This window comes from Macaca mulatta, chromosome 18, assembly GCF_049350105.2.
Source record: "Macaca mulatta isolate MMU2019108-1 chromosome 18, T2T-MMU8v2.0, whole genome shotgun sequence".
In the NCBI taxonomy this organism is placed as follows: Eukaryota; Metazoa; Chordata; class Mammalia; order Primates; family Cercopithecidae; genus Macaca; species Macaca mulatta.
The window spans coordinates 38,849,621-38,873,782 of record NC_133423.1 but is presented as its reverse complement, the minus strand read 5'-3'; the positions used below and the strand labels follow the sequence as shown (position 1 = coordinate 38,873,782).

The window sequence follows — 24,162 nt, the reverse complement described above, 5'->3', positions numbered from 1 at the left end:
TCTTTAACATTAATACTTAGGTCACCTACAAATTTTTGGAAGAAAGCTCAATCAGATCAATTCTTATAGATGCCTGTCAGAGATAAACACACTCATTGTAAGGCTTTTTTATTTTGATATAAAACCCAGATACAGAAAACCACATACAACAAATGTGTAGTTTAATGAAGTATTATAAATTGAAGTTCAACATGTTTCTTTGCTCTGTTTTCTGCAAACTGTCATTTAGGTCCAGAGGCTAGATCAGACTAAGTAGGTTTGATCCCTTTGGCAAAACTCTAGAGGGTAGTCTGTTCTTTCATCAGGAAGCACGTACTGTCTCATTGTCTCTATTTTATCTTAGCAATTATTAATGCTTAATGCTTAGATCCATTCATTAATGAGGACTGTAAAACAGCAATATTTTAATTCTATCGTTTGGTTTTTATTTGTTAGCTAGAATTATGTTCTGAGTTCACAACCTCAGAAATGGCCAACTGCTATGATTCTTTTAAATACCTTTATCAAATTATGCATTTATGTATGTTTGATGAGTTTCCATACATCACAGCACTTACGCTTTTCTGTGTGCAGATTATCCTTATCTCTGATCTGAGGGAGGCTCTTCGAATTGACTCCTGAACCCATTTGATATGATTTTATTAGTTGCTTCCATTCTATCTAGTATGTCAAGATATTTCAGGTTCATCTGGCATGTTTTCTACTTTAAGAATCAACCAGTTCTGCAAGAAGCTGTTTCTTCGTAATAGGAATTATTTTTCCCCCATACAGTAGTCTGTGTGTTCGGGATGCTTATTGCTACCAAGTCCAGACTTTTTTTTAGCAGAAAGAACTGGAACAGAGAAAAAGTACAATTTTGAGTTCAAACTTATTAGGAACACAGACTTTATTTAACCTTTTCTGTATTACATCTCTAGGTCTTTTCATCTGCACCAAGAATCTGGTTCTCAGGGACATAGGGGATGATAGAATATCTGATGTTTATCCATTTGCTTTATTCCATGTTACATTAGTCTCAAAATAATAATAAAAATGTCAACATCAATAATAATTATTGAAACATTTATCTTTGCATATACTGTCATTAGTTTTTAATTTTGTCTTAAGGTTGTACTACATCTATAATATCAAAACATGTCGCCATTACAAAATAAAATATCTTTCCTTTAACTTAGTCTTAGTTTATTAAATGTTTGTTCTCCAGTTAGCTATTACATCAATATCTCTTCTGGTCATTTTGTATGCCTGAAGCTCAGTTACTAGTAGTTCTGGGGATCAGGGAACAATATTACTGAGTGCTTGCAAGTTAATAACAGTTTGACTGTACCCTTTATGTTTAAAGGTAACTTGTTGACTATAAAACCTTGAATTACATTTTCTTATGTTGAGTATCTAAAGTTACTCTAATCTTTTTTTTGTTGTTGTTGTTGTTTTTGTTTTTTGAGACAGAGTCTGCTCTGTTGCCCAGCCTGGAGTGCAGTGGCGCGATCTCGGCTCACTGCAAGCTGCACCTCCCGGGTTCACACCATTCTCCTGCCTCAGCCTCCCTAGTAGCTGGGACTACAGGTGCTTGCTACCACACCCGGCTGATTTTTTCTATTTTTAGTAGAGATGGGGTTTCACCGTGTTCGCCAGGATGATCACGATCTCCTGACTTCGTGATCCACCTGCCTCGGCCTCCCAAAGTGCTGGGATTACAGACATGAGCCACCGTGCCTGGCCAAAGTTAGTCTAATTTCTTCTGCTCTAAAATGTTATAGAAAGACTAGTAATCTAATTTTTTATAAGTCATACATTATTTTTGTCCAGATGCCTAAAAAATTATTTTAAATCAGCAAATTTTGTAGTTATTTATTCTGTTTTTATTTTCCTTTGAATTTTCTTCACCAAGGACTCCTATTATCTGTATGTTAGATCTTACTTCTCTAACTTCAATATGTATCACTTTCTCCTGAATCCTTGTTCAGTCTTCTTAATTTCTTTTGTTATGTTTTTGCTTTTTACTTGTATTCATCTGGTTACCCTTCATGTCTAAAATTTTTTAATTTACATATATATATTTCTTGAGTTATACCACCTCATTTCTGAGTTTCATGATTTTGTTACTTTTTCATATCTGGCATCATTTTCTTAATGTAGTTTAGTTCATTTTGAAATCATAAATTGCATTTTTTTTTTTAAATTATACTTTAAGTCCTAGGGTACATGTGCACAACATGTAGTTTTGTTACATATATATACATGTGCCATGTTGGTGTGCTGTACCCATTAACTCATCATTTACATTAGTTATATCTCCTAATGCTATCCCTCCCCCTTATCCCCTCCCCACAATAGGACCCAGTGTGTGACATTCCCCTTCCTGTGTCCAAGTGATCTCATTGTTCAGTTCCCACCTATGAGTGAGAACATGCGGTATTTGGTTTTCTGTTCTTGCAATAGTTTGCTGAGAATGAAGGTTTCCAGCTGCGTCCATGTCCCTACAAAGGACATGAACTCATCCTGTTTTATGGCTGCATAGCATTCCATGGTGTATATGTGCCACATTTTCTTAATCCAGTCTGTCACTGATGGACATTTGGGTTGATTCCAAGTCTTTGCTATTGTGAATAGTGCTGCAATAAACATATGTGTGCATGTGTCTTTATAGCAGCATGACTTATAATCCTTTGGGTATATCCACAGTAGTGGGATGGCTGGGTCAAATGGTATTTTTAGTTCTAGATCCTTGAGGAATAGCCACACTGTCTTCCACAATGATTGAACTAGTTTACAATCCCACCAACGAAGTAAAAGTGTTCGTATTTCTCCACATCCTCTCCAGCACCTGTTGTTTCCTGATTTTTTAATGATTGCCATTCTAACTGGTGTGAGATGGTATCTTATTGTGGTTTTGATTTGCATTTCTCTGATGGCCAGTGATGATGAGCATTTTTTCATGTGTCTGTTGGCTGTATGAATGTCTTCTTTTGAGAAGTGTCTGTTCATATCCTTTCCCCACTTTTTGATGGGGTTGTTTGTTTTTTTCTTGTAAATTTGATTGAGTTCTTTATAGGTTCTGGATATTAGCCCTTTGTCAGATGAGTAGATTGTAAAAATTTTCTCCCATTCTCTAGGTTGCCTGTTCACTCTGATGGTAATTTCTTTTGCTGTGCAGAAGCTCTTTAGTTTAATTAGATCCTATTTGTCAATTTTGGCTTTTGTTGCCATTGCTTTTGGTGTTTTAGATATGAAGTCCTTGCCCATGCCTATATCCTGAATTGTATTGCCTAGGCTTTCTTTCAGAGTTTTTATGGTTTTAGGTCTAACGTTTAAGTCTCTAATCCATCTTGAATTATTTTTCATATAAGGAGTAAGGAAGGGATCCAGTTTCAGCTTTCTACATGTGGCTAGCCAATTTTCCCAGCACCATTTATTAAATAGGGAATTCTTTCCCCATTTCTTGTTTCTCTCAGGTTTGTCAAAGATCAGATGGCTGTAGATGTGTGGTATTACTTCTGAGGGCTCTGTTCTGTTCCATTGGTCTATATCTCTGTTTCGGTACCAGTACCATGCTCTTTTGGTTACTGTAGCCTTGTAGTATAGTTTGAAGTCAGGTAGCATGATGCCTCCAGCTTTCTTCTTTTTGCTTAGGATTGTCTTGACAATGTGGGCTCTTTTTTGGTTCCATATGAACTTTAAAGCAGTTTTTCCAATTCTGTGAAGAAAGTCGTTGGTAGCTTAATGGGGATGGCATTGAATCTATGAATCACCTTGGGCAATATGGCCATTTTCACAATATTGATTCTTCCTATCCATGAGCATGGTATGTTCTTCCATTTGTTTGTGTCCTCTTTTATTTCACTGAGCAGTGGTTTGTAGTTCTCCTTGAAGAGGTCCTTCACATCCCTTGTAAGTTGGATTCCTAGGTATTTTATTCTCTTTGAAGCAATTGTGAATGGAAGTTCATTCATGATTTGGCTCTCTGTTTGTCTGTTACTGCTGTATAAGAATGCTTGTGACTTTTGCACATTGATTTTGTATCCTGAGACTTTACTGAAGTTGCTTATCAGCTTAAGAGGATTTTGGGCTCACACAATGGGGTTTTCTAAATATATAATCATGTCATCAGCAAACAGGGACAATTTGACTTCTTCTTTTCCTAATTGAATACCCTTTATTTCTTTCTCTTGCCTGATTACTCTGGCCAGAACTTCTAACACTATGTTGAATAGGAGTGGTGAGAGAGGGCATCCCTGTCTTGTGCCAGTTTTCACAGGGAATTTTTCCAGTTTTTGCCCATTCAGTATGATATTGGCTGTGGGTTTCTCATAAATAGCTCTTATTATTTTTAGACACGTTCCATCAATACCAAATTTATTGAGAGTTTTTAGCATGAAGGGCTGTTGAATTTTGTCAAAAGCCTTTTCTGCATCTATTAAGATAATCATGTGGTTTTTGTCTTTGGTTCTGTTTATATGCTGGATTACATTTATTGATTTGCGTATGTTGAACCAGCCTTGCATCCCAGGGATGAAGCCTACTTGATCATGATGGATAAGCTTTTTGATGTGCTGTTGGATTCGGTCTGCCAGTATGTTATTGAGGATTGTTGCATCGATGTTCATCAGGGATATTGGTCTAAAATTTCCTTTTTTTGTTGTATCTCTGCCAGGCTTTGGTATCAGGATGATGTTGGCCTCATAAAATGAGTTAGGGAGGATTCCCTCTTTTTCTATTGATTGGAATAGTTTCAGAAGGAATGGTACCAACTCCTCCTTGTACCTCTGGTAGAATTAGGCTGTGAATCCGTCTGGTGGTGGACTTTTTTTGGTTGGTAGGCTCTTAATTATTGCCTCAATTTCAGAGCCTGCTATTGGTCTATTCAGGGATTCAACTTCTTCCTGGTTTAGTCTTGGAAGAGTGTAAGTGTCCAGGAAATTATCCATTTCTTCTAGGTTTTCTAGTTTATTTGTGTAGAGGTGTTTATAGTATTCTCTGATGGTAGTTTGTATTTCTGTGGGGTCGGTGGTGATATCCCCTTTACCATTTTTTTTATCGCGTCTATTTGATTCTTCTCTCTTTTCTTCTTTATTAGTCTTGCTAGTGGTCTATCAATTTTGTTGATCTTTTCAAAAAACCAGCTCCTGGATTCATTGATTTTTTGAAGGGTTTTTTGTGTCTCTATCTCCTTCAGTTCTGCTCTGATCTTAGTTATTTCTTGCCTTCTGCTAGGTTTGGAATGTGTTTGCTCTTGCTTCTCTAGTTCTTTTAATTTTGATGTTAGAGTGTCAATTTTAGATCTTTCCAGCTTTCTCTTGTGGGCATTTAGTGCTATAAATTTCCCTCTACACACTGCTTTAAATGTGTCCCAGAGATTCTGGTATGTTGTATCTTTGTTCTCATTGGTTTCAAAGAACATCTTTATTTCTGCCTTCATTTCGTAATGTACCCAGTAGTCATTCAGGAGCAGGTTATTCAGTTTCCATGTAGTTGAGCGGTTTTGATTGAGTTTTAGTCCTGAGTTCTAGTTTGATTGCACTGTGGTCTGAGAGACAGTTTGTTATAATTTCTGTTCTTTTGCATTTACTGAGGAGTGCTTTACTTCCAACTCTGTGGTCAATTTTGGAATAAGTGCGATGTGATGCTGAGAAGAATGTATATTCTATTGATTTGGGGTAGAGAGTTCTGTAGATGTCTATTAAGTCCGGTTGGTGCGGATTTGAGGTTAATTCCTGGATATCCTTGTTAACTTTCTGTCTTGTTGATCTGCCTAATGTTGACAGTGGGATGTTGAAGTCTCCCATTATTATTGTATGGGAGTCTAAGTCTCTTTGTAAGTCTCTAAGGACTTGCTTTATGAATCTGGGTGCTCCTGTATTGGGTGCATATATATTTAGGATAGTTAGCTCTTCCTGTTGAATTGATCCCTTTACCATTATGTAATGGCCTTCTTTGTCTCTTTTGATTTTTGATGGTTTAAAGTCTGTTTTATCAGAGACTAGGATTGCAACCCCTGCTTTTTTTTTGTTTTCCATTTGCTTGGTAGATCTTCCTCCATCCCTTTATTTTGAGCCTGTGTGTGTCTCTGCATGTGAGATGGGTCTCTTGAATACAGCAGACTGATGAGTCTTGACTCTTTATCCAATTTCCCAGTCTGTGTCTTTTAATTGGAGCATTTACCCAATTTACATTTAAGGTTAATATTGTTATGTGTGAACTTGATCCTGTCATTATGATATTAACTGGTTATTTTGCTCGTTAGTTGATGCAGTTTCTTCCTAGCATCGATGGACTTTACATTTTGACATGTTTTTGCAATGGCTGGTACCGGTTGTTCCTTTCCATGTTTAGTGCTTCCTTCAGGATCTCTTGTAGGGCAGGCCTGGTGGTGACAAAATCTCTAAGCATTTGCTTGTCTGTAAAGGATTTTATTTCTCCTTCACTTATGAAACTTAGTTTGGCTGGATATGAAATTCTGGGTTTAAAATTCTTTTCTTTAAGAATGTTGAATATTGGCCCCCACTCTCTTCTGGCTTGGAGAGTTTCTGCCGAGAGATCTGCTGTTAGTCTATGGGCTTCCCTTTGTGTGTAACCCGACCTTTCTCTCTGGATGCCCTTAACATTTTTTCCTTCATTTCAACTTTGGTGAATCTGACAATTATGTGTCTTGGAGTTGCTCTTCTCGAGGAGTATCTTTGTGGCGTTCTCTGTATTTCCTGAATTTGAATGTTGGCCTGCCTTACTAGATTGGGGAAGTTCTCCTGGATGATATCCTGTAGAGTGTTTTCCAACTTGGTTCCATTTTGCCTGTCACTTTCAGGTACACCAATCAGACATAGATTTGGTCTTTTCACATAATCCCATATTTCTTGGAGGCTTTGTTCTTTTTTTTACTCTTTTTTTCTCTATACTTCTCTTCTAGCTTCATTTCATTCATTTGATCTTCAATTGCTGATACTCTTTTTTCCAGTTGATTGAGTCAGTTACTGAAGCTTGTGCATTTGTCATGTAGTTCTCGTGCCATGGTTTTCACCTCTATCAGTTCTTTTAAGGTCTTCTCTGCATTGATTATTCTAGTTATCCATTCATCCATTCTTTTTTCAAGGTTTTTAGTTTCTTTGCTCTGGTTACCAAGTTCCTCCTTTAGCTCTGAGAAGTTTGATCAACTGAAGCCTTCCTCTCTCAACTCGTCAAAGTCATTCTCTGTCCAGCTTTGTTGTCTTGCTGGCGATGAGCTGCGTTCCTTTGGAGGGTGAGATGCGCTCCAATTTTTTGAATTTCCCACTTTTCTGTACTGCTTTTTCCTCATCTTTGTGGTTTTATCTGCCTGTGGTCTTTGATGATGGTGACGTACTGATAGGGTTTTGGTGTGGGTGTCCTTTCTGTTTGTTAATTTTCCTTCTAACAGTCAGGACCCTCAGCTGTAGGTCTGCTGGAGATTGCTTGAGGTCCACTCCAGACCCTGTTTGCCTGGGTATCAGCAGCAGAGGCTGCAGAAGATAGAATATTGCTGAACAGCGAGTGTTGCTGTCTGATTCTTATTCTGGAAGCTTCGTCTCAGGGGTGTACCCCACTGTGTGAGGTGTGAGGTGTTGGTCTGCACCTAGTGGGGGATGTCTCCCAGTTAGGCTGCTCAGGGGTTAGGGACCCACTTGAGCAGGCAGTCTGTCTGTTCTCAGATCTCAACCTCCATGCTGGGAGATCCACTGCTCTCTTCAAAGCTGTCAGACGGGGGCATTTACCTCTGCTGAGGTTTCTGCTGCTTTTTGTTGTTGTTGTTTAGCTGTGCCCTGTCCCCAGAAGAGGAGTCTACAGAGGCAGGCAGGCCGGCCTCCTTGAGCTGTGGTGGGCTCCACCCAATTCGAGCTTCCTGGCAGCTTTGTTTACCTACTTAAGCCTCAGCAATGGCAGGCGCCCCTCCCCCAGCCTCGCTGCTGCCTTGCAGTTAGATCTCAGACTGCTGTGCTAGCAAGGAGGGAGGCTCCGTGGGCGTGGGACCCTCTGGGCCAGGTGTGGGATATAATCTCCTGGTGTGCCATTTGCTAAGACCCTTGGTAAAGCACAGTATTAGGGTGGGAGTTATCTGATTTTCCAGGTGTTGTGTGTCTCAATTTCCTTTGGCTAGGAAAAGGAATTCCCTTCCCCCTTGAGCTTCCCAGGTGAGGCAATGCCTCAACCTGCTTCAGCTCTGGCTGGTTGGGCTGCATCCGCGGACCAGCGCCAACTGTCCCACACACCCCAGTGAGATGAACCCGGTACCTCAGTTGAAAATGCAGAAATCGCCCGTCTTCTGTGTCGCTCACGCTGGGAGCTGGAGGCTGGAGCTGTTCCTATTCGGCCATCTTGGTCGTGCCCTCCACCCCCATAAATTGCAGTTTTGATCTATTTTTCTTGGGTATTTTCTTCTACTTTTTATCCATTTTCTGTAATATTCTATAGGAATGATATTCTCCTATTTTATTTTTTCTTATGGTAATTTGTAAAGAAATTTACCTCAATACATTTTTATTGCTTATATTAATGCAATTTGTTTTTTCTGTTCTTTCAGAAATTCAGAGAGCTCTTCTCAATACACAGAGCTCCCTGTCCTGTTCTTTTCATTAGACAGGGTTCCCCAAACTACAGGTTACAGGTAGAATCTGGCCCAGGTCTTGTTCTTGTATGGACGCCTGAGTTATGAGTGGTTCCTACATTTTTGAAGAGTTGTAAACTAATAGAGATAAAAATGTGACAGAAACAATGTGACATTCAAAGCTAAAGTATTTACTATTTGGGCCTATAAAAGTTTGCCAGCTCCAGATACAGACTAAAAACTATGGCAGCTTGCTTTCTGAATTTTCATGGTTCTTCTTCTCCCCTACTTTTATCTGGACTTTCTCTCCCCTTCATCAATATTGTTTCAGTCTTACATATATCTTACATCAGTTCCCAGGGGGTTGTCCCCAGTTTGGGCCCAGTCCTAGAGAGGAGACTTTGCCGGTCAGTTTTGAGTGTTTAAATTTGTTGTTCTGAAACTGATCTGCTGTGCTTTCCAGCATTAGCTGATACTTATTTTAGAATTATCCTGTTTTTAGGTTTGATGCTTCCCTTTGATGTTTCTTACACAGAATCAGACAACAAACAAATGATGAGGCTGTTGGTTGTTTATTCACACCCACTTGTATATTAGGGTTCGAGGGCACGCATCATCATACAGGTTTGCAGCGAGTGGCTAAATGCTTTTGGTTTTCTACCTAGTAGTTCAGTATGTTTTCATATGGGATTGAGGAAGATCAAAAAACCCTACTGCTACCACCCACTGCCACTTTCCTTTCTGAATCCAACTCACTCATTCTTAAATAATTTACCAAGTAGATTATATGAAATTTGTTTTGAGGAAAATGTTTGCCCTGAGTATTTCAGTATGTTAAATAAATCAACACATTCATATTGTTTCTGTTTTTTCTCCAGAGTCAAGTTCCCATTATGTAATCTCCCTAAAAGCTTTTAACAATGCTGGAGAAGGAGTTCCTCTTTATGAAAGTGCCACCACCAGGTCTATAACAGGTAAGTGAAATTGTTAATCTTCCTCTGACAAAGTAGTATTTGATTTATGGTGAAAAAAGAAAAACTAAAATAAAATACAAAGAAACAAAAATGAATATATTGTTTCATTATCCTCTGATAATCCTCAGAGAATTATTATCCTCTGAGTCTGATATGTACACATGTATACATGCACACATATGCATGCATTTTTTTATTTCTTTGGTTGTCAGAATTAAGTGGGAGGAATTCAGTTTGTAAATTCGCACATGGACTTAGAGAATATAGATCTCTCAGTCTGTTTCTTCCCAATAGCATCATAGTTTTGTTGCCCTGATACCATGTTTCCATCTCCTGAGCAGCTTGTCTCAAATCAATGCCATCTTTGTCCCTGCATAAAGGTTGCCAAATGCCTAAATAGACACTTGCTTCTCCACACAGTGTCTTTCAAACTAAGATGACAAAGAAGAGCTGGCCTTTGGGGGTAGTTTGCATTAGGCTGAGTGACACAGGTGGTATTGTCCTGAGCTGGACTTCTGGGTCACCCAAGCAGTGCCCAGGGCCTCAGAACATTAAAGGGATAGCTGATTTAAGGCCTTGTCACCCTTAGGAATGTTACCGTTAGTTGGACTGTAAAGGCAGTACATAAGAGTAAAAGGGCTCAGGAAACTGAGAAAGAAATGGGTAAGATGGTGAGATCCAAACTATTTATGGAGGCTATTTGTTAGCATGCCTAGGCTTAATCCAAAATACAATGAGCAACACATTTGTAGGGCTATTCAGAGTCCCTGGAAAGTCACTTGACTACTTCCCCAACCCCCTGCCACAGACTTATGTCTGAAATCTCCAAGTAAAACCCAAGTTCCCTTTCTCATTAATACATTGAACCTGCCCCCTCACACCCTTCAGACCTCATTTAACTTGTCAGATATTGTCCCCTTAATGAAAACAAAGGATCTGAGATAGCAAGCACCAGAGAACATGAGATGTTACTGAAGTTTGAAATTTGGATGAGTTGGAAGAAATAGTTATAAAATAAATAGTGGAATCCCGTGGCTTCTACTTCTGCCCAAATTTGTGTGAACTGAAGGCAGTTTGTTTGCCAAATGTACAAGCTTCATTCGTAGACTGTCTTAAGAATACAATTGTTCTTTGAATTCATAATTGTTATATGATGGTCTCCAGAATATACTGTCACTGTATTAATTTTAGTAGTATTATTTAAGGCAAAGTTGCTATTGTAGTCTCTTTGAATCTTTGGCCATTGTTTCCAGGTTTAAGTTCTTTCTAAAGTAGAATGCAAATTTTGGGCGGATGTCAGTATATTTATTTATCTGTGGAGACCGTATATACCATTCATTGTATAATCAAAGGGATTCATGATTTCTCTAAAAGAGTAAATAACCCAGAGAATATTTACTATCAAATGTGTTATCTCCAAATATTGAGAGATGAGAAAATTGAAGTTCAGGATACAAACTAAGAGCTAACATGATGGGTGTCTGGGATTTTAACTTTATTCTCTTGCTCTGCTAGCAACAATATTCTTTGAGAGCAAACAGGCCACTTTGGCTGCACCATTGTGTCCCATAATTTTCCTTTAGTGACCATCTCTGTCCTGCCTATAGTAAAAGATCCCCAGGAGATTCTCGTCGCCATGGTGACTTGGCACTTGTGATCAGGCCATGCGAAATGATACTACAGTCAGTCTTTTCAAGCTCTTATTCTCTTCCCAAAACTAATGGCCACAAGGAAGGACCACTGAGGTGGCAAATAAAAATCACTTTTCAATCAGAAACTGGTAAAGCTGAAATAATTCAAATAAACTGAAAGTAAGTTGTTCAGAAAGAACCATTGGAGTCATCAGCTTCATTCTTCTTAGCATTTGTTGCATTAATTCTAGCATATTGCATTCCCAAAGTGGTTTCTAAAACACCAGTGATCCAGGCAATTTTTGTTTTCTGATGACTCAGATCCTGAAGGAACTGAGAATTGAAATAATACTAATAGTTGGAATTTGTGTGAGGAATTTTCTTACTAAAGAAAAGCCAGTTAAGGGGTTCAAGAAGAATGTGTGATTCCAGCCCTTTTCAAAGGAAAAACAAACAAACAAACAAACACTTTTTCTGGAAGTGGCAGAATTATTTTATTTTGCTTTCATATGTCATGGAGAACAAAGGACAGATGAAATAAAAGGTTAAGGAAACTCAATTAATAAATGTGTCAGTGCCATGCAGAAGACATCCTCTATCTCTAAGCTTCTGCAAAGGAGTACCATGCACTGTCTTGAACAAGGGCCCGTATAATGTAACTAAAAAATATATCGCAGGCAATAAAACCTCAAGCTAGAATAAGCATCAGGCTATGGAGTTGTCTACACACATGTGCCCACAGATGTTGGTGAGCTCTGGAGCCTCATCCCATATTGGGAATATCAGCATTAGAGCTGCTGAAAGTCTCACCTGGCCAAATGCATTAGTTGTCTCATTTTTGCTGTAAAGCCCTTTATTTCTTGTTGTCTTAAGGACAAGATATCTTGAGCCTGGAGAAGGGAAGAGGATAAAAATCAGAAGACTAATAAAATACGCTGCTGAATTGATTTATTCTCAACTGCTTTATCAATGTTAAAATGAAGTACAATCCACATGTAAAATTGCATTATTATTTTTAGAGTTCATTTTTTTTTTTTAGATAGGGTCTCATTCTGTTGCCCAAGCTGGAGTGCAGTGGTGCAGTCATGGCTCACCGTAGCCTTGACCTTCCGGGCTCAAGTGATCCTCCCACCTAAGTCTCCTGGGTAGCTGGGACTACAGGTGTGCGCCACCTACCTGGCATTTTTTTTTTTGAGATGGAGTCTTGCTATGTTGCCCAGGCTGGTCTTGAACTCCTGGCCTCAAATAATCCTCCTGCTTCAGCCTTCCTAAGTGTTGGTTTTACAGGCGTGAGTCACCACACCCATCTAAAGTTCATTTTGAATGTTAATATAATGACTGAACATTCATGGGCACTTACCGAAACACCTGTTAGGAATCAAATGGATTTCTTTCTTAGCAAAAATTCTGAGGCTATATTTTGTCTTTTACTAAACTTTTTTTCAATTCTTTTGAATGTAACCACTCAAAGTCAGTGTATAAATCACCCAGTAGTAGGAAGGGAAAAAAAATTGTGTAGCAACAAAAGAATGTGTTAAATTCAATTATTCAAATATTAATAGTTTCTGACCTGAGAGAAAAAGACTATTAATATATGCAATATGTATTAATAGCTGTGCTTGCTATGCATGATAATGCTGTGCTTTGTTGGAAATGCTCTATATCTGCATCAGACACTAGGTTTTTCTAACAGTTTAACACTTGAAATTGCCTAGTGCAACACAAGAAGTGAATGTTTTGTTATTTAATTTTAATTTGTTTAAACTTAAATAGTTCATATAACTAGTGTTCATTGTACTAGCACAGTTCTGGAGGAAGTGTCATGTAGGATGACAAGCCACACCTGAAAAAAATATTATTCCATAAAATGGGAAAGATAAAACTTGGCCAAGGATAGAAATTTCTGGACTGTGTAAGTCCATCGGTAAAATACCACCCAACACCCTTCCTTGAAATTTGAGAGAAGCATTCTGGAACTGACTCCAAGAAACTCAATAACAATAGTCATGAATAGTATACTCATTTAAGATCAGAAATAGCAGGATTGACTATTACCATTTCTTGAAGAAAAATCACCCTATTTCAAAACCTTATGAATGGCACCTGTGAAAAACTGTACAGTTAATATGTTTACCAATGAACCTGAATTAATAAAACAAAGAGGGTAATCCAGTAACATAGGTCAAAAAAGGAGTCTGTAAATTAGAGAACCTCCCATATGTATATCACGTTCTTCTTGTAAAGTCAGATAAAAATAGAAACAAGTAAAGCAAAGTAGCACCTGCTTTAATTTGGCAAATATGTCTTCCACTGCTACACAAATCTGATGAATGATTGAAATCCTTGTGGAGACTGCAACATCTTCTCTTTCCCCTTCATCATTTTATAAATCCATTTGAGTTTAAAGGATGCCTTAATAAAAATAGACCTCAAAGAAAACACAGAAAGCCTGGGCTCTGTCATTAAATTTTAAACACAACTCTCTCTCTCTCTCTCTCTCCTTTTTTTTCCAGTTTTTGTTTTCAGTTTTATATTTTGCTCCAAAGACCACAGACTAGTAAACTACTAAATAATTCATTGGAAAACAGGTGATGAATAGGAGATAGGCATTTGAAATGCAGTGGACAAAGTGAAGTAATCATCAAAACCTGCCAGCAGTCAATCCACTTTAAACTAGGTTGTTGAAAAAAATAAACCATGTATTATGCTGCTGTAGACGCCCAACATTTTAGTAGGTCTCATCTCCCCAAATGTCATCATATGCCCAGTCTGAGAGTTACATTATCACATCTTATTATTTCTGTTAGAATATACACTACATAATATAAAGATATTTTTAAATGTAAATGTTTTAAGTATAAAATCAAATGTTCAAAGTTAGACTATTACTATGGCCACAAAATCAGCTTTCCTTATTCTGATATCACAGCATAAACATGATTACAAGGTGTTTTCGAGAATTTTGTAAAGACACACACATTATTGTGCAGATTCTCATTATATTATGGATCAAAGCATGTGTATACCTCAGTGCAAATCTCATAAGTCTGTAGGTAGTTAATCCTGTCTTCCCATCCAATAATATAAAATGTTAGGAATGTGGAATATGGGAACTCCCACCAAGACTAAAAACTTAGCTAATTATTCTGTGGGAATGTGGGTAAAATCACACTTCTACATTTTCAAGGATTCCAGTCTAAGAAAGCCTGACAAATCAGGTGCTGTCTGAAACTTAGTTATCAAATATATAATTGATCCATGGGATCATGTGTACCTGGTCACTCTGGCTTTGTGCAATCACAGTCACACACAGGTTGCTGTGGATGTCGGGATACTTTGTTCTTTATTATTTATTTATTTCTTGCCTAGGAAATGTGTTTGTGGATACAAGCTAAGCAACAACGAAAACATTAGGGAAACCCTATTAAGTTAGACAAGGGGGAGAAAATAAACAAAAAATTAGGTGTTAGATTAAACAATTAGTTTTTTTTGTAGACAGAAATAAACCAGAACCCCTTTTTTATCTTATTATTTTAAATTATGTAGTAATAAAACTGATAGATTCTATGACTATATTTTAAGAAGCAATGTGCAACATTTTAAAAATGGACTTTAAAATATATAAGCAGAAGTGACAGTCAAATTGATAAAACCACTCTAAGGGAATGAGTAAATTATAGAAAATATCCAATTACTTTTTTGCAATATAGCAATACTGTTTCTAATGTGTTTTCCGATTGAATTAATTACTTTTTTTTCTGTTCTTCTCATGTTCCCTTTCATCATTATTGCCATGCATTTAACTCATTGTGATGTGTTACCACTGATATTTATTTTTTAACGCTTTTATTTATGTATGTATTTGTTTGTTTCATTTGGTGGGTTTTTTAAACCCAGATCCCACTGACCCAGTTGATTATTATCCTTTGCTTGATGATTTCCCCACCTCGGTCCCAGATCTCTCCACCCCCATGCTCCCACCAGTAGGTGTACAGGCTGTGGCTCTTACCCATGATGCTGTGAGGGTCAGCTGGGCAGACAACTCTGTCCCTAAGAACCAAAAGACATCTGAGGTGCGACTTTACACTGTCCGGTGGAGAACCAGCTTTTCTGCGAGTGCAAAATACAAGGTGAAGTTCTACTTGATAGCATTAAATTTAAAATGAACTGACAGTTGTTTAATGCATTGTTTTAAACCCCTCCTGGACTGTTATGAGTCGTTTTGTTGCTGTGTATCTATGTGGAAAAACGAAATATTTTAATAACTCAATATCTAAAATTAACATGAGAATAATTGTATTTTAGGAAACAATTCTAAGGCAAGGTTCAGGAAAACATCAAGTGCTGTAAAATGTTATTTGATTTTCACCAGATGCTGAGTTCGTATAAATGATTTGATTCTGTACAAGAGAATGTCATTGTCCCTCGAAAATAGCAGAGATCTATGTTAATTTTCTGGATAGATTTTGGTATCTTTTTTTTTTTCCATTTGGAATCTAGATTGATTTCCAAAGCGATCCTGTTAATGTCACAGAGACCCATCTTTCAGTGAATATAACTGGGAATAGATAACTTGAAGATATTTTTTGTAGCCTCAGCACTCTAAGCCATTAACATCTACTTCATTTAGCCTTGAAAACACCCTCATGTGGTAAAGAAAACTCACAATCCATACTCCCCTTTAGCTAATATGAATTCATTCACCAGCTCTCCGTTCTTGTCTAGTCATCTCACAGCCTCTTTAAGAGCTCCTCAGGGATACATATTTGAGACAGTCATTACCACTTTCAAATCTCTATCAACCAGCCTCAGGGATCATAACAACTAGTTATATACTAAGATAATTTTGTTACCTCCTGAAACTGCTATGATTTTAGTATATATAGAAAATATACAAATGTAGACAAAAATGAGAAGATCAACAAGTAGTTGTCAAGAACCTATGATGTACCTAGAAATATACCACATCAGAGAGATGGTTTATTTTGAAAGAAAACATGGTGTAGTCATTGTTACTTATTACATATAATTTTAGGATGAGTTATACACTTAGCTCTATGGATAAACTTAAAAGAATTCATAAGTTATTTGAGACATACAATGTATAAAAACACATTTAGAACTTAAACCTTCACAAGATACTGATTGGGAATGAAGAAGTCAGTTTTGAAAATAAGAGCATAAATATCACCCAACAACTAAGAAATCAAATAGTTCAACCCTGGCCATCTGTCTCCTTCCTACTCCTTTTGTATTCTCTTAACCACTCGATTGGGGTAGCTCTTGAGATTTTAGATCTCCTGATACTTTAGCCAATGTTCTTTTCACTGAACTACCATCCTCCTGAATCCAGCCTCAAGCTAGTAGTGATTTTGGGGGGATGAAAATATTTCGAGGGTGTTTTTAACTCCAGTCCTGGAGCTGTGGCTAAATCCCACCACCAATTCTGTAAGCTTGCCTCCCTCTGCCCATAGCCATGCTGGATCTTCCTCTGGTGTCTTTCAACTTTTAAATTCCATAAAATTCACATTTCATCATAAATCAGATTTTAGTTGAAACCATTTAAAGACAGTTTTCTTTGGTACTGCTGCCTTGTTAGGTGAGGTATTTGGAAAAACTCTCCAGGCAAGTCTAAATAGTATCATTGATATAAGGTATGTAGTAAGTACCCTATCCATCTCCTTACAGTAGTAGATTTAAGATTCAGCAGAACTATAAATAAAGATAACATCATCAGAAAAGACAACCAATGAAACATATGAGACCATTAAAAAAAATCTCTTTATATAGATTGCTCGATTCTCTAAGTTTACTTTTAAAAGGCACTTTCTCACTTTAAAAATTTTATGTCATAATTGCTGTACTTTGTAGATACATTCATTTCACAGAATGGCCATGGCGACTTTGCCAGAATGTGAAATGTTCTAAGGAATAATGATTGTTTTCTCCAGAATGGTTTGAGTTCCAAAATTTCCTGAAACAAAGTATTTCAGTTGAATAGTTACTACAGCAGACATGGAATTACTGAATCTCACAAAGAGCGCCTGTGAGGTGAGACCCAATCCAAAAAGATTTTAACTGTTCCTCTTCCCTTCATCTTCCCTGACAGAAGGTTTTCATTACTAACATACTATCCCTCTCTCTCTCTTTCTCTCTCCATATATATCCACAACCTGATGTGAGGAGGGTTAGGGCAAACTAGAAAGATACACAATAAATTTAAATTTTACAAATAATGGTAATAGACTGTTTGAGTTTTCACTTTGTACTTTTCAAGCCAATGTCATATCTTTACCTCATCTCATTTCCACTACAGCTTTAAAAGGTAGGCAGGACATACACACGATATGAAACAAAACATACATGGAACCACATGACCTGGGCTCAGGGGTTGACTTTGCAACATCCTGTCATGAAACTTACCCTGCTCAGTCTCATTTTTCTCATCTATATGATGGAAATATCCATACTTACTGTAAAAACAATGAGATTATTTGTAGTTAAGTATGAAGACAGAGGTAGGTGATATAACTTGACAGAAATTCCTCATTAAACTAGAGCTGAATCTCAGATGACCCCAATGGCATTATCCAGGGATTTCCCCACAGGAGTGCTCTTCTAGTTCCATTTAGTCCCAAATCAAGCTATAATACAGATGCTCATGGTTTGATTGTCTAAAACCCTGTATTAACTTTGCTGACCAAGTGGAGATATTTTCTATATGTTTTTCTTTTAAGGTATTTAATCATATGATGTTTTATACAAATTTCTATTCAAAATATCCATTGAGTGTTGACTAGTGCTTACTAGATATAACATGGATGTTACAGAGGATATGAAGTTGTGCAGGATGCAGTCTCAGCTCTCAAACTGCATATAACTCAATGGGGGGAGCATATAACACATGCCTAAAATTACATACAACAAGAGACAATGCATGAAAAAATGTATCTAAGATTTATTTAATACTTTCTCTGGGCCAAACATTATGTTTTACTTGTCTTAGTTTGCGCTTTAATTAATGCTATGAAGTCAGTGCTATGGTTGTGTCCATTTTACACACAATAAAAGTCCCAGGCTGGGCTCAGTGGCTCACGCCTGTAATCCCAGCACTTTGGGAAGCCAAGGCGGGTGGATCGCCTGAGGTCAGGAGTTCGAGACCAGCCATGGCGAAACCGCATCTCTACTAAAAAATACAAAAATTAGCTGGGTGTGGTGGGGAGCACCTGTAATCCCAGCTATATGGGAGGCTGAGGCATGAGAATTGCTTGAACCCGAGAGGCTGAGGTTGCAGTGAGCCGAGATCACGCCATTGCACTCCAGCCCGGGTGACAAGAGTGAAACTTCATCTCAAAAAAAAAAAAAAAAAAAAAAAGTAAGGCTCAGAGAAGTACTATCTGGTTATTCTATGCTCACAGAGATAACTGGCCATGTTTTTCCAAAGTATTTCTAGGCTTTTTTAAAGATAAGCAGTAGCTTTCTATAAGGTTTTAGAGGAAACTCAGCAATTCATGGTATTACAGAATGCAAAGGTGTCAATCTAGAACACAAAGACGATCTTACTTGTTGGCCTCTCAAATGCCAGTGGTGTCTGTGCCCAGAAACTGTTTTTACTGAGATATGATCCTTCTCTCTTACCTAAAATATTTCTTATTGCCTCATTTCTCCCTTTTATTTCCATTTCTAAGACTTAGAGGTGTTCATGATCATGAAGGAAGGCAAGGGTGGAAGTAATATATCTGCATGTCAGATACTAGCTGACCACTTTGTGTTTTATTTGATGGAATTTCATCTTCCTGATTATACCAAAAAATATTTACATTTATTTAGGGCATATATTTTTACAGGTTTTTCTTATTTTTTACTTTTGAGACGGAGTCTCACTCTGTCGTCCAGGCTGGAGTACAATGACCTGATCTTGGCTCACTGCAACCTTCATCTCCCAGGTTCAAGCGATTCTCCTGTCTCAACCTCCCGAGTAGCTTGGACTACAGGTGCATGCTACCACACCCGGCTAATTTTTGTATTTTTAATAGAGACAGGGTTTCACCATATTGGTCAGGCTAGTCTTGAACTCCTGACCTCAGGTAATCCACCAGCCTTGGCCTCCCAAAGTGCTGGGATTACAGGCGTGAGTCACAGCGCCAACCTACAGTTATTTTTAAGAAGACTTCTGATAAATATTTGAGGTCATCGCTTTAGTAGGCTGGATAGGCACATCACTGAAAAGTTATTAGTACAGTTACATATTTATTTGGTGTTGTAATGAAATACACAATTTTCATAACTATAACCTAAGAAGGATTCATAGCAGAATTTTTTTAAAAAGATATCCCTTCCTACAGTAGTAAGGGTGAGATACATATGATATGAGTGGGGGAAATGAGCTTTTCTTAATTATTTTAGACATAAATAATAACTGTAATACGTTTTAAAATATTTAACTTTGAAGAAAGATACCTCATACCAAGCACAAAATGATATTTATAAGAGGATAGTCTCAATTTTTTTGCTTATATGGAAAATATACTTTAACATATTAAACCTTGCAGCATGTTTTTTCTTTATTACCCATTTTGATATTTTGAGTAAGCAATAAAGAACTATAATTTACTTTCTACTAAAATATCTCTAACTTGTCATTTAAAAGACAAAGAATGGATTCAAAAGACTACAGTAATACCAACACCGCTTTAAATACCAATGTAATCCTTTAGTATTTATCCAGTTTGCTGTTCCTTCCTTGATCAATTGCTCCAGTTACCATCGTTAAATGTTTGTTTAATGTGAAGTCTACACAAAGAATGAAAACCACGTGACACAGCATTGCTTTTGTCTCATGTTCTCTATAATATGTAAATGGATTCTGGAAGTCCTAAAAGTTTAAACCTTAAAGGCTTTTTGAAAAACATGATAAGCAGTAGAACTCTAATAAATTAACTTTGTTACCAGTGGAAAATAATAACGATGGTCTATTTAAAATATACAACATTAAAACTTATGCAAAAAAAGCAAACAGATTTTGATTATAAATGAATTAAGTTCAATGCAGAAAATTTCAAAACTCAAGTTGACAGAAGGAAGTGGAATTTGTCCTGTTGCTCTGGTTCTTTAATAAAGGTAAGTATTTAACTTTGAAAAAAGATATCTAAATACAAAACACAAATTGACATTTATAAGAGGCATAGTCTCATATGCCTGATCATATGGAAAATATGCTTTAACATGTTAGACCTTTCACCATCTCTTACTAGGAAAATTTTCTATCTAGTAGCCCCTTTGGACAACCATAATACCTAATTTTATTGGTTATATTGTAGATGGATAATCAGCCAGTGTGAACTGGTTAATAGATGGGAAGTCGAGTCAGTGCTATGCCCTACTCCTCTGCTGTTTGGGAGTAGATTACTTTTGTGCTGGGTTGTTTAACAGTCTTTTTCCATGTCTTGATTTACCAAGTTGATAGAGTTTATTTTTTATCTCTTTGCTATTTCCTACTTGTATAGTCAGAAGACACAACATCTCTAAGTTACACAGCAACAGGCCTCAAACCAAACACAATGTATGAATTCTCGGTCATGGTAACAAAAAACAGAAGGTCCAGTACTTGGAGCATGACTGCACATGCCACCACGTATGAAGCAGGTATGTGAGGAAATGTCTACCTTTGACCCTTGGTAATCGCATTTCCCAGGTTCTGTGGAAATTAGAACATGTGTTCCCTATGGTGTCTCAATTATACCTTATCTTATATAAAATATTTCATCCTCTATAGTTCATAGCTTTTTTATATCTAAGAGTATTCTTCTCACACTAGAAAAATAAATGAATCTCCAATGGCTTAAATAATCTGCTTTCATGATCAATACATGTTTTTTTCAGGATGTTAACTCAGGGGATCTGACTATAAATCTTCTTTTCACTACATTTAAGTAAAGAACAGAAATCTATCCATTGAACTCTGTCCAAAACAGTTGTGTCTTTGAATAATAGCCATGGTAGGTATTTCCCATCTTGAAAAAAAAAAATAGATGCAAAACAAAACATTGCATTACAACTGAAGTCTCATGGATATTTACTGTGAATAACCTTGACTGGATATGGGAAGGAGTTTCCAGGTGGTCTTGTTCACTCTTTGGAAATGGGATAACGTAATAGAAGACCTTTATGCAATTTTAAATAGTTCATATCTAGGGTAATGCAATTCACTGTAATTTTTGCTGGTCACATTTACTATGGATCGTAAATGTAGAGTCTATAACCTTAACAAGGATGCAGTGTACTTGACATTTATAGTTCACAGAAATCCAACTTCTGGAGAATTGAGGGCTTAATATTTTTTATTGGTTTCATGATATATCATATTTGTGGGTAAACTACACCAATTTTCAAATTTAAAAAAATGCCAATAAAGCTCTTTCCTGGGTAAGTTGAATTTCTCTTTCCATTAGAATTTGTCCCATGGTATTGCAGTTCTAATTTTTTTCTCCAACTATTATCTTAACTATTAGAGTTCTAGTGAGAATATTTTTACATATCTGTAGATACTTCTTTCAACAAGCAGATTTCTAGTTGACCTAATTTAATTTTAACATCCTATTTTTCTATTTTACTTAGTATTATCTCTTCTTCTCAGAATTCCACCCTAAATTCAGAATGTTCACAGCTTCTTAGGGTGAATAAGACCAGCTGGATGAGATACATACTATTGGATAGAGTGAACAAGTAAACAGTCTGCTCTTCCTTTTTACTTGAAAGGAGATGAATGTAGATAAATGTGAAATAGTAAGAAATCTGGCCTTCCCTGTGTGAAAGAGAAGTAGTAGTATTTTCATCTTAATATGAGCAAATTCATTCATTTTTTTCCTCTCATAAACATAAAATGCACGCCAACATCTGACTTGATATATGCACCCTATTGATTTCTCATCAACTGCCTAGCCTTGTAGAGACACCAGTGGTGAGACCCATTGCTAACAAAAAGATATTAACTTTTAGAAATGTGGTTAGTATAAAAGGTAATCATCTGGACAAAAGTGTAAATAGCACATAGATAGGATCCCTGAGTGATGATGAGAAGCAAGAAGTAATTCACAAGTGTCTGCAGGTTTTATAACTGTGATAAGGAAATTCAGTGAATAAAATAACTGTAAAGTTTGCTTCTAGTTCTGCTGTCAGATAAAGTTTGGGGCTACACCATTGTGTGTTGAAATGGCTCATGATAAAGATATGAGTGACAGGAAAATTTTTGAAATCAAACATTTCATTCTGTCCACATAATGAATCCTTCATTTGATTTTGGTTAACTGAAGTAAAATAAAAGTGACAGGAAGGACACCTTAAATAATTAGGACTTGGAAAGAGACAGGCATCAGCCTTATTATTCCTAGGCTATAGAAATGAGGAACTATTGGTCTATCCCCTCAAGGTGCTACCATAGCAATTGCTTGACTCCACCTTTTTTATTTCCTTGTATGTAGATTCAGTTTCACAAAAGAGAGAACATTATTGACATCTCTTGAGACATGTGAAGGGAGAAGATGGGATAAGACTATAGAATTCCCAATCGATATTACTACCAAGCTTTCAGGATACAGAGGAGAGCTTGTTCTTCCTTTTTTATTTTTATTTTTATTTATTTTTTATTATTATTATACTTTAAGTTCTAGGGTACATGTGCATAACGTGCAGGTTTGTTACATATGTATACTTGTGCCATGTTGCTGTGCTGCACCCATCAACTCGTCAGCACCCATCAACTCGTCATTTACATCAGGTATAACTCCCAATGCAATCCCTCCCCCCTCCCCCTTCCCAGTGATAGGCCCCGGTGTGTGATGTTCCCCTTCCCGAGTCCAAGTGATCTCATTGTTCAATTCCCACCTATGAGTGAGAACATGCGGTGTTTGGTTTTCTGTTCTTGTGATAGTTTGCTAAGAATGATGGTTTCCAGCTGCATCCATGTCCCTACAAAGGACACAAACTCATCCTTTTTTATGGCTGCACAGTATGGCGATTCCTCAAGGATCTAGAACTAGATGTACCATATGACCCAGCCATCCCATTACTGGGTATATACCCAAAGGATTATAAATCATGCTGCTATAAAGACACATGCACACGTATGTTTATTGCGGCACTATTCACAATAGCAAAGATTTGGAATCAACCCAAATGTCCATCAGTGACAGACTGGATTAAGAAAATGTGGCACATATACACCATGGAGAGCTTGTTTTTCAAAGAGAAAAAACAAATCCTTGTTTAAAAGGAAGAGAGGATGGGATACTGGATAGTCCAAATAACAAATGCCCAATACAATTCCTATGGCTGAATTCTGAAACTTGAATGTTACCTTCCATTCATGTACTTAATAAAGAAATACAAGTATAGGAAAAATTGAGAGCCAAAGTAATCAGAGGGCAATGCTTGTCTAGTGGACCAAGATATTAATTAAGGGTTTTTAATAATGTTCATTTCAAATTGTCATGCTTTGAGATAGGAACTTGGTAAGGAGTCTATGTATTTGAGAGAATTATGGTCCAATAAAAAAGAAAAAGTATTTTTTAAAGTCCTGAAGTATTATCAGAAATATAATCACAAAATTGTGGACAAGTTGAAATCAGAGCAAACAAAGTGCAGATTCTGTCTGGAAAAATAAGAGGAAGTTTCACAAAATAAGTGATATTTGAGCTATGGCTTAGTTGAATCATCACATACTCATTCCAGGGATTTGCAAAGGATGGAAAACTCATGTGTAAAAATACCCAAGCAGGTGTCAGAAAGATGATGTGTTAAAGAGACACTTATGATTGGCTCAAAGCGAGTTGAGCACAGTGTTCATGGGACAACAAGGGGAATGAAGTACATAAAAGAAAGTAGAATATAAATCCTAGAGGTCCTGGTGTTTATTTTTATTTATATTTAATCCAAAGAGAATGGGTAGACAACGAAGAATTTCTAGAAATCATTCCAGGCAGAACTCAAGAACTCAGGAGAAGAG

The 24,162-nt window shown here is 37.0% G+C and overlaps 1 protein-coding gene across 2 annotated transcripts in view; it reads left to right on the top strand.

The window, feature by feature from the left end:
* DCC (DCC netrin 1 receptor) overlaps positions 1-24,162 on the top strand; it is a 1,210,743-nt gene that overhangs the window by 1,051,203 nt on the left and 135,378 nt on the right. For both annotated transcript variants that reach the window (XM_028837901.2, XM_028837898.2), the window contains exons 16-18: positions 9,433-9,528; positions 15,057-15,289; positions 20,666-20,804. In XM_028837901.2, coding sequence (XP_028693734.2) covers positions 9,433-9,528; positions 15,057-15,289; positions 20,666-20,804 — 468 coding nt within the window. The remainder of the gene's footprint in view (positions 1-9,432; positions 9,529-15,056; positions 15,290-20,665; positions 20,805-24,162) is intronic.